Consider the following 11,180-nt stretch of genomic DNA (forward strand, 5'->3'; position numbering starts at 1 on the left):
ATATTATTTCAAGGATTTTTTTTTAAATCTAAACAAGTTATTTTGATTTTAAAAAAAATCAAATCAATTTTTGATTGAGACAATTAGGTTGTAAGTTCATTTATAATGTTTAGATTTTACTGAGTCAACTCTTATCCAATATAAGTTTAATTTGAAACTTAGAGCAGGCCAAATTCTATATCAATAGATCATCAAATTGACATGCTAAATATTTAAGTTTAATCACATTAGATTTTAAGAATGTTTATAACAATGGTAGCAGTTGTTTTTCAAAGAGTGTTTTTACTTGAAAGTATATTAAAATAATGTTTTTTTAATTTTTTATATTAATATATTAAATTAATATAAAAACATCAAAAAATTACTTCAAAACAAAAAAATAAATAAATTTTAAAAACCTCAATTAAAATGATATCCCTAACAAAATCTTAATAAAAAAACCAAATCAAAATAAAATCTGAGTCCGTTATTAATCACGGGCCACGGCTGATCATAACCCATCATCCGGTCAACTTTTATAACTATTAAAAAAGAAAAAAAAAAACCCCTTTAGAATTAAGAACTCGCAAATCTGAGAATCCTCCTGGCATTACAATACAACACTGTCTCTCACTTTCTCTCTTTCTGTAACGGGAAAAATCAGAGCAACCCGAGAGAATTCATCCGTCCTTGAGAAAAAGGTTTTTGAAATAAAAAGAGAGAGAAATTTGGTTTGATTTGATTTGATTGACCGAATCTTGACCGTCAGATCCTTCCGTCACCGGCGATCGCCATGTCCTCCGCCATTCGATCTCTGCCTCTCATCGCCTTCATTTCCCTCCTCCTCCTCCTCCTCCTCCTCTCTCCCGCTCTCGCCTTCGACGCAGATCACAGGGTAAACTGAAATTTTGATATCTCAAACCCTATTTGTTTAGTTCTGACTCAGGTGCACTCACCAATAGTGATTCGCTCTTTAGGTTTTATGTATTAAGTTCACGAATTCGACTCAGATCTGCAAGGTTTTGCATCGTTTTCTTGTATAAAATTAATGAATTATTGGAAAGTTGGATCTGCTTATGACCGGATCTTTTTGGATTACATTATAGGGAATTCGTTGGCTTAATTCTCATTAGGGAACACTCTTTTTATTATAAAAAAACCACCTCTTGACCGAGTCTCAATTTTGCAAATGACAGCTTATACATTGCGTTGTGAAAGGTGTTTTGTTTGTTGGTTGGCAAGATTTGATGCTGAAATTCACTTTGCTGGTTCAATGCACCTTGTTTAATGGATAGGATGAACTTAATCAGGAGCAATTGAAGTTGAATTTTCTCAAGGAAAGATTTTGGGAATGACTGTTAAGCTGTAGTGTTTCGTGTTTATCTTGTCGTTCAGAGGACGTGTGACTTAGTGTGATGATATTTACATCTTGTAGTTGCTTTAAATTTGATTTTTTTATATACATATGTTTGTGAGGAATGGGAAAATTTGACTATGGCATGATTTTCGATGACAAGAGCAGACTAGGAAGAGTGACCAACTATCTAGAGTGGGAGACAGATTCCATTTTTTGAGAGTAAAGTGATGTTTCTTGTCTTGATATGTTAGCAGTAAGATGTGCTCCTTGTCTTTATATGAGCTTACTAGCTTGAATCTTCTTATGATTGTCCTGATGGTTTTATTTAAATGAAATGTGTTCTTCAACCAATCTCTTGCTATGCTTTTAATTTATTCTCCAATGACAATTTTTTTTTTTTAAATTACATCTGCAGTATGGACAAGATGAAGCAGTTAAGCTTTGGGTAAACAAAGTGGGTCCTTATAACAATCCACAAGAGACATACAACTATTACAGCCTTCCATTTTGCCATCCATCTAGCAATGATGGGACGCACAAATGGGGTGGCCTTGGCGAGGTCCTCGGTGGAAATGAGCTTATTGATAGCCAGATTGACTTAAAGTTTGCGAGTACGTAAATTCTTTTCTTGTGCATTAACTTTTCTGGTGGAATCTGACCATATGTTTGTTGTTGCATTTAAATTGACGTCCTTTTCTGTTCTTATTTTTGTTTTTAACAGAGAATGTGGACAAAGCTGGTATTTGTAAGCTTGAACTTGATGAAGCAAAGGTCAAACAATTCAAGGATGCAATTGAGAACAGTTATTGGTTCGAATTCTTCATTGGTATGTTTTGAGCTGTATTCTTCAGATCTGTTGTTTGTGTGGATGAAAGTGTTGTGGTGCATATGTTTATTAGATATCAGTTTGTTAAGGCTTCTGTTTATTTAATGGTCAAGATTCCTCTACTCTGTTTGTGCTTCCTTCCCTCTGTTTCCCTCTATCATGCAGCATGAGTGTGTGCATGTGGGTTTTTTTTTTGGAGGTTTACATGATCTTTTAAATTATATCTTGGAAGTTTCCTTTGTATACTGGGATGCTCATTGTTTACTTTTCTGTCCTTTTGTCTCTGGTTTGTGATCTTTGGGATTCTGATTGCAAGTTCAGATGATCTGCCACTATGGGGTATGTATTCACTGAACTTACATTGTTGTACTTTTCTCTCAATTTGACTGGATAATTTATTCTTGAATATATCCTTATTTATATTTTAGGTTTTGTGGGTGAATTGCGTCCTGATAAGAACAGTGATAATGGAAAACATCTCCTTTTCACGCATAAGAGCATCACTATCAAATATAATAAAGATCAGGTTTGTGGTTCCTGAACTTCCATATGACTTTCTATTAATGGCATTGCTATTTTTTTTTCTCATCAATTCTAAAAGCATCTTCGCTTGCAGATTATTCATGTCAATCTCACACAAGAGAATCCAAAGCCCCTTGAAGCTGGGACAGTGTTGGAGATGACATATTCTGTCAAATGGTCTTTGACTAATGTCAGTTTTGCACGTCGCTTTGATGTTTACTTGGACTACCCCTTCTTTGAGCATCAGGTAACATTGGTTTAGTATTGTGCTTCTCATTGTTTGCTATCTTGATTTACGTTGTTTCATTAGTTCTACAAAAACTTTTGATTGTGGGTTGGATTATTGACTGTTTAATTGTGTAATTTGTCTATTTGTTTAATTTTACTTATTTAGTTATAAATTCATTTGAAAGTGCAGATCCATTGGTTTTCCATCTTCAATTCATTCATGATGGTTATCTTTCTCACTGGTTTAGTGTCAATGATTTTGATGCGGACACTTAGAAATGACTATGCAAAATATGCTCGGGATGATGATGATCTGGTGGAGTCTTTGGTATACTTCTCCCGATTCTTGTTATTGTTTAAATAATGGGTTTATTGTGAATAATTTTTTATCTTTGATGTTTTTATAGAGAATTCTTGTAGATTCTGACTGGTCTGATTACTCTCTTTTTTATTTATCAATATATTGTTAATTGTGCTAATTATACTGACATTCTCAGGAAAGAGATGTTAGTGAGGAGACTGGCTGGAAACTTGTTCATGGGGATGTTTTCCGGCCACCTCGCAGTTTGGTTGTTCTCTCAGCTGTCGTTGGAACAGGTGCTCAGCTAGCGATGCTTGTGCTTCTTGTCATCTTGATGGCAATTGTTGGAACGTTGTATGTCGGGTATGTTAAGATATTACCCCATGCTATACAATTTATCATATTTATATGTTTTATAATTGATCATCAGCAGGCAAATTTAATATTTGAACTAACAATCCATTGCAGCTATCATTTTTCTGTACTATAGCGCTGGTGCATATTGGCGATTGCAATTTCCTTGAAGATTGTTATCTTGAACTTCTTTTCTTGTTATACTCTGCACTATCTTCTTTAAATGGTCTCCATTTAAGATTAGTACTTGAGTCATCCTGCAAGCTACATGTTACATGATTGTCAAACATGTGTTGACATCAAATAGTGCCTTTATTTATTCCATATATGGAATCAAAGTGCCCTAGGTTCATCTACTTAGGACATCTACAGTGGCCAATCTTGACTTGCTTGTTAAATCATCTTTTTTCTGTTTAATTCAAAAAACCCTCTCATTTGCCTTAATCTTTCTTCTCATTGAACAAGCCACTGAACCATAACAAACATAAATCTGCAAGGGGCGTGCATCTCTTTGCAGGTTACTTTTACCCAACTGATCCTCAACAGTTAGCATACCTGTACCCCTCATTTCTACTTTATCCAACCACCACCTACTCTTAAAATTGGTCTTTTGTTGGATACTGAATGTCTTGAAACCAAGTGATGTAAACTTTAACCAGCAAAAAAGTTTGGGGTATTCTTGCTGTAATCTTTTTTCTTCCCTTTCAGTCATTGCTTGTGAGGTAATGTTTGATGCTATTTATGTGTTGCAGGAGAGGAGCAATTGTCACGACTTTCATAGTATGTTATGCTCTCACATCATTTATTGCTGGTTATGTGAGCGGGGGGATGTATTCTCGCCATGGAGGTATGCATCTTTGTCCATTAGTCAGCTGATTTTCTGTTCTCTTTGTCATCCTTTATCATTTGCTTTTGGCTCTATTTTGGCTGCCAGGTAAAAGTTGGATCAAGTCGATGATTCTCACTGCCTGTCTATTTCCATTTATGTGCTTTGGCATTGGGTTCATCCTGAACACAATTGCTATATTCTATGGATCTTTAGCTGCAATTCCCTTTGGCACCATGGTGGTTGTTTTTGTAATATGGGCTTTCATCTCCTTCCCTCTGGCCCTTCTTGGCACTGTTGTTGGAAGAAATTGGAGTGGTGCTCCAAACAATCCATGTCGTGTGAAAACCATTCCCCGTCCAATTCCTGAGAAGAAATGGTACCTCACACCATCTGTGGTCTCAATGATGGGAGGACTTTTGCCCTTTGGCAGCATATTCATTGAGATGTACTTTGTCTTCACATCCTTCTGGAATTACAAGGTGAACATATCTGTTTTATTTTTTATTGGAACAAGTCAAATTATATTAATCTCGTGTATAATGATTGTTTCTTGATACCCTTGATTTTCACTGTGTTTTTGTGTGGAGCAAATATCGTGTATAAGTTTAAGGCCTAAAACTTTCATCTAATGTGTATGACGGTAGTTTGTTACGTTGCCAGACTTCAAGCGGATTTAATTTTCTATATAACCTCATTGCTTAATAACCTATTTGGAGTTCTATTTCACAAGGGCATGGACATGCTTATCTATGTCTGGCCAAATCTCTTAAAACGAATGAAGAACTTCAACATAATTTTTTTCCTGCTCGGAAAAAGCATGTTGCAAAAATAATATATACTAACCATTCTGTGTTCAAATCCAATTTAAACTTGAGTGACTGTTTTCTTGGGTACCCTATCTTAGTTTTTATTTTATTGAGTGGCTTGCCTGTTCAGATAGGTTTTATGTGCATTAAAATGTTTCTGATCACTCATAAGTCTTTTGTTTATGGATGAGAACTGGAAAACAAATGCATAATACAGATTAAGCAATGTATCTGCTTGACGCTGTACTAACCTTGCTGCTGTTACTGGTTGACAGGTGTACTATGTATATGGCTTTATGCTGCTTGTTTTCCTGATTCTCATTATTGTAACAGTTTGTGTAACAATAGTGGGGACATATTTCTTGCTTAATGCTGAGAACTATCACTGGCAGTGGACTTCATTCTTCTCTGCTGCCTCAACAGCTGTTTATGTGTACTTGTACTCAATATATTACTACTCCGTGAAGACTAAGATGTCAGGCTTCTTCCAGACCAGCTTCTATTTTGGATACACTTTGATGTTCTGTCTTGGATTGGGAATTCTCTGTGGTGAGTATGATATTTTTGTTGTTTATATTGCATAATACTGCAGTCACTGTTGCATTAGTGCTGACTTATTCAAATGTCTATTCTCACTAAAATTTCCCCTCTTGTTTCTGATGGGAAACAGATTATACTTGTTAGTTTGTCCTGTTGTAACTTGTGACGAGCCCCACCGAGACAACAAGTTGCTAGTAGAGAGCAAATACTAGCAATTTGGGTAGTGATTGATGCAATTTGAGACTTGAGTGACCAGGGAGCAAGGATGCCCTAATCATGCCCTTTTGTTCTTCTCTCTTAATGATTGATATGCCTTTTTTTATTTGCATGTGCAGGAGCTGTTGGTTATCTAGGCTCCAATTTGTTTGTGAGGAGGATCTATAAGAACATTAAATGCGACTAGGACTTCACCGATGAAATTTAGACCTGATTGTGCTTCGTCGGAGCATGTTGTTATTGTTGAGACAATAATTTCTTAGATGAAGCCTCCGTTCATGTATGGGGGACTTAACAACGCAACAGATGATGGAACAGGGTTTTGGGATGGGGTATAAATTTATTCTTTCTCTGGACAAAGGGAAGCCCTGAGATATTTTTTGGTTTTCTTCCCCTGCTGTAAGTGATAGTCGTAATTTAGAATTGAGAGATTGTTTTGTAATCTGTGAAGCTAGAAAAATATATCAAACCCCTGTCATTTTGCTATACGTTTTGCTATGGAAGTAGGTGCACAACACTAAGGACGGGTGCCTATTATCCTCTCTTTTTTGGTGAATTTGTTTTTACTGCTAACTGATCTTGGGAAGAACGGTCATGTTTAGGTTCAGGAATGCATCTTGCTCTGCTGCAAAACTATGCTATTTTCTGCTGTTTCTGCCAAGTAATTTGGCATTGAACATTCTTGTAACTTCGTGTTCGACATGTTCATGGGAAACAAAATCTTGACAAGGCCGGTTTTGTTGATTCCTAAGCCATACATTTTTTAAAGCAATATCTGCACTTTAAGATTCACCTTGTGTTTTGTTATTATCTCTACTTGCTTTGAACGCTGCTAAATCCCTGGGCATTAAGGGGGGTGTCATTGATATTATGTTCTCGAAATGTTTTGAAAGAAATGAAATATATTTTTTAAATTAATATTTTTATATATATTTTAATGTGATGATATTAAAATTAGTTTTTTAAAAATAAAAAATATTATTTTAATATATTTTAAAATAAAATGTATTTTTAAAAAACAAAAGTAATTATACTCTTAAACACCCTCTAATAAAGCAAGAGCAATTTTGTCTGGCCCTGAAAAACATGTGGTGTGGTTTAGTCCCGTAGGCCATGAATTTTGTGATCTGAGGAACATTAGGGTTTGGAAAAGTCCAAGATGATTAGAACAATGGTGTTCACAATCATTTATGTGGTGTTCGTAGCATGATGCGTGGCTGGGCTGAAGTTCCCTGTCTGTAGTACGGCGACGGGAAAAAAAGAACGACGAGTTGCTAAAGGATTCAAAATATCCCAACCATTCATTTCAAAGGGACGGTACAGTTCTTTTTCTTTATTGGTTTTCCAAGGTGTATTTTGAAATCAATATTTAGAAAATTTACTGGCTATTTGACATGTGGTCATAATATAAAAAATAAAATTCCAGCAGAAACATTGAATTTGCAGGCTTTTCTAATGTATTTTTTAACAAAATAAGTCTTTCAATATAAATTAAAAAGTTTATACATATATTTAATTAAATAAATCAAAAATTATTCATGTTAATGAATGAAAAAAAATCATTAATGATAATTAAAGATGAAACTAAAAAAATCAAGTAATAAATATAAATTAAGATATTTGATCTCGTAGCATATGTTATTTAACCGATTGTATTTAATAATTTTATTTATTAAAGTTAATTTTTTATCTAATTAAATAATTATATGATAAATACATGAAATCAATTGAATAAAATAAAAATATATAAATTATCAAGGTTGTAGATATTAGAAAAAAAAAAACTGTTATTTTCTATGAAAACCGATTAAAAACCAAACGATATTTAATTATGTAATAAATTGGAAACTTAAGAGATATATGTGGCTGTAGACATATGATCTTAAAACACGGATCATAAACTCAATTATATTTAATAACATGGTTTATTAGAGCCAATTTTTTATCCGATAAAACAACAATAAAAAAAATACATAGAAAAATGATTTAATTAAATTAAAGAGAGAAAAAAAAACTTAAGTAAGATTCCACACATAAAGAATCCCTCCTAAGATCTTTTTTTTTTAAAAAATGTATTCATAAACTAAGTAAAAGTTAAATTATATTTTAGTAAAAAATACATCATAAAAATCTATAAAAAAACCCAATAAACAAAAAAAAAAGTTCAAACACAGGAGCCTGGGTGGCGTGCATCTAGGACTAAAAACAAATACTAAAAAAATTTATAAACAATTAGAAAGAAGATGTATTAATTTAAATATAAACCAAAAAAAATGTTTTTTTAAAAATACATATTAAAAAATAAACAAGTAAAAAAAAAAGCATAATTAGAAGGAAAAAAAAAACAAACAAACGTTTTAAGCAAGCTCACCAAGTTCATTTTGAAAGGCAAAAAAAAAAAAAAAAAGGAAAATCAAATTAATTATTTGAAAAATCAAGGGGCCAAGATTTTAAGGTTTGAAAAATATGAGAACCAAAGAGAACTTTTCATGCTAATTTTAAAACTACCCTCTGTCTTCTCACTTCAGTCCCTTTCTTTTAAACCTCTAGTCTTTTTCTTTTAATTTTATCATTACCTAATAAATTTGCCGTAATTGGTTTTTAATCTGTTTTTAGATGTAATTGGTTAAAAAATAGCACAAATTTTAGCTATAATGTTTCTCCCAAAAGCGACTTAGAGTTTATTATAATTAATAATTATAATTATAATAATTTTTTTTTAGAGGAGTTGGTATTTATTTGCAAGTAATCCGATTACAAAATATTTTTTTAACATCAAATTAAAATTAAAAATGATAGCAAAACGAGTCAAAAGATGCCAAAAACTGTCATGGGATTGTGCCAGCCACAGTATTGGTGAAGAAAGGTGAACCTCTGTGTGTGTGTGTGTGTGTGTGTGTGTGTGTGTGTGTGTGTGTGTGTGTGTGGTGATAATAGAAAGATAACGCCAGCCACCAAAGGTTGCCATTTGGCAGATAGGATTGTATGCCACTTGACTTCTCCTATTCTTAACCACACCATTTCCACAAACCTACCATTTATCATTCTAACACTAGCAGTAGCCTCAGTCCAGCCTCCCACACTCAGAGAGAGAGAGAGAAGAGAGAGAGAGAATGGCCACCACAGCAGCCCTCTCCAGCGCCATGGTCAGCACATCGTTTACTCGCCGGGTGCCAGCGACAAGCCTACGGGCACTTCCCAGAGTGGGGGAGGCTCTTCTTGGCTTGAAAGCCAGTCGAGGAGGACGTGTTAAAGCAGTTGCACACACGGTGAAGCTCATCACTCCTGACGGTGAGAAGGAGTTTGAATGCCCCCATGACATCTACATCCTTGACCATGCTGAGGAGGCAGAAGAGATTGACCTCCCCTACTCATGCAGGGCTGGCTCATGCTCTTCATGTCTTGGCAAGATTGTGAAGGGGACTGTGGACCAGTCTGATGCTAGCTTCCTTGATGATGACCAGATAGAGGAAGGCTGGGTTCTCACCTGTGTTGCTTATCCTACGTCTGATGTTGTCATCGAGACACACAAAGAGGAAGAGTTTAGCGGTTAAACAAGATCTCTTTCTGTTTGTGTCGTCGGTGGTGTTCCGGCAGGGGGGGGGGTTATGATTGTTATCTCTAATGTTACTGAGCATGTAATTTAATTTGTCCCAAGTTTTTCTTCCTTCATTTGTAGTCTCAAATGAAACTGCGTTTACTTAATAAATCTTAGTGTATGGGATTGTTTCCTCAACCGCCATGGATCTCTCTCTCACACGCATGTGTACTCTTGCAAGTGTTTCTGTAAAAATCGATTTGTTTTGGATGCTTAATCTGAAACAGTTTTAGCTTAAAAACACAGTATCGAACACAGCCTTGGTGGCCTTCACTTGCAACCAGGTGCCTTTTAGCTTAGTTGGGCTAAGATCTTCTTCTCTATGCCACAGATAAAAGAAAGGGAAGGCAAGAGCCCTGTACCGAGAGAATTACAGTTGCATCTACAACTATAAATTAAGAGAATAAGTCTTTTCCTGCTCATTGAATAATGCTTTTTTTTTTTTTTTCTTTTCTTCATGTTTTTGTGTGTGAGAACTGTGGAGGAAGATTAAATATCGATTTTATAAAATTAAATTTAAGATTATAGTTAAAAAAAATTGGAAAGATTAGAGATAAAAATTAATAGATAAAAAAAAGAGAGTCAATTTTTCAGAAGCATGGAAATTCTCAATCTAGTCTTTGAAGTTTCAATTTACACATATTTGGTCCTAAAATTTTAAAAGTTCATGTTTTGATCCTAAGGCAAATTTTAGTTTGAAAAAAACTAATCTTTATGTTAATGGATTCATTTTATATATAAGAGTTACGCTGAGGTGTTTTGGAGTTTTTTTTTATTTATTTAGTTTTAAAAATTAGATTGAGGCTTAAAAAGATTTTTTTTTAATTCAATCTAATGAGTTTTTAGACTATTGAAAGGTATTTTAAATTAAAAATGAGTTTAATAAGGTCTTTGGGATATTTTTAAGACGTTTATAAGTAAAAATAAATTGAAAAAGTAGATTTCAAGGGTAAAGAAAATTTTGAAACTTGATTTTGGGTAAAAATGATAAGAATTTAAACTAGAAAACAACACATTATTCATTTTTTTATTAAAAAAAATGAGGGTGAATAATATATTTTACGCTCCTTGAAAGAAAAAGAAGAAGAAAGAAAGCAAGCCAAGCAAGCGGATGCCTGTGCTTTTTTATTTTAGAAAAGGCATGTTGGCCATCCTCCTATGCCTAGGCATCTTTTTTATTATTTATTTATAGATTACCCATCAATTTTTTTAATTTATTTTTTTAAAAAAATTTGAATAAAATTTACTATAAATAAAATAATTAAAATAATATTTAAATTATTATCCTATTTAACATAGTTTTCAAATAAATCTATAATTTTTAATAGTAATATTAATAATTACTTAGTGAATTGTTAATTATTTATGAACCTAATATAAAAAGAAATTTAAAAACAATATGCTCATGGATATTTAATAAAAATAAAATAACTTTTTTTATTTTTATTATAGATTATGTTTTCAAATTAACTATTTTTTTCTCATGAATGTTTATATTTTATGAATGAAATTTGCTTTAGATTCTATAGTTTTTTTTATTAAAAAAATAATATTTTTTTTATAAAGAAAACCATGTTTTTATCAAAATAAAGAAAGGAAGTTTTAACTAAAGTGATACAAAATA

General features: G+C 33.2%; 2 protein-coding genes across 2 annotated transcripts; both read left to right on the forward strand.

The window, feature by feature from the left end:
- Positions 1-515: 515 nt before the first annotated feature.
- On the forward strand, positions 516-6,500 carry LOC118038817 (transmembrane 9 superfamily member 1). Its single transcript, XM_035045254.2, has 12 exons — positions 516-874; positions 1,752-1,947; positions 2,058-2,162; positions 2,484-2,501; positions 2,591-2,688; positions 2,779-2,931; positions 3,103-3,240; positions 3,410-3,576; positions 4,320-4,414; positions 4,502-4,875; positions 5,478-5,751; positions 6,078-6,500. Exons 1-12 carry the CDS (start codon positions 773-775, stop codon positions 6,143-6,145), a joined length of 1,788 nt encoding a protein of 595 aa, XP_034901145.1. The 5' UTR covers positions 516-772; the 3' UTR covers positions 6,146-6,500.
- A 2,488-nt stretch (positions 6,501-8,988) lies between these two features.
- Positions 8,989-9,694, forward strand: LOC118038816 (ferredoxin). The gene has a single exon (XM_035045253.2). It carries the CDS (start codon positions 9,072-9,074, stop codon positions 9,510-9,512), a length of 441 nt encoding a protein of 146 aa, XP_034901144.1. The 5' UTR covers positions 8,989-9,071; the 3' UTR covers positions 9,513-9,694.
- The last annotated feature ends 1,486 nt before the right edge of the window (positions 9,695-11,180 follow it).

This window comes from Populus alba, chromosome 4 (assembly GCF_005239225.2).
Source record: "Populus alba chromosome 4, ASM523922v2, whole genome shotgun sequence".
Lineage (NCBI taxonomy): Eukaryota > Viridiplantae > Streptophyta > Magnoliopsida > Malpighiales > Salicaceae > Populus > Populus alba.

Bases quoted from the DNA above. Each gene is read 5' to 3' on its own strand.
- LOC118038817 (XM_035045254.2), top strand. From the start codon at position 773: ATGTCCTCCGCCATTCGATCTCTGCCTCTCATCGCCTTCATTTCCCTC. The intron at 875-1,751 runs GTAAACTGAAAT...TTACATCTGCAG, and splicing joins CCTTCGACGCAGATCACAGG to TATGGACAAGATGAAGCAGT. The intron at 2,689-2,778 runs GTTTGTGGTTCC...CTTCGCTTGCAG, and splicing joins TCAAATATAATAAAGATCAG to ATTATTCATGTCAATCTCAC.
- LOC118038816 (XM_035045253.2), top strand. From the start codon at position 9,072: ATGGCCACCACAGCAGCCCTCTCCAGCGCCATGGTCAGCACATCGTTT.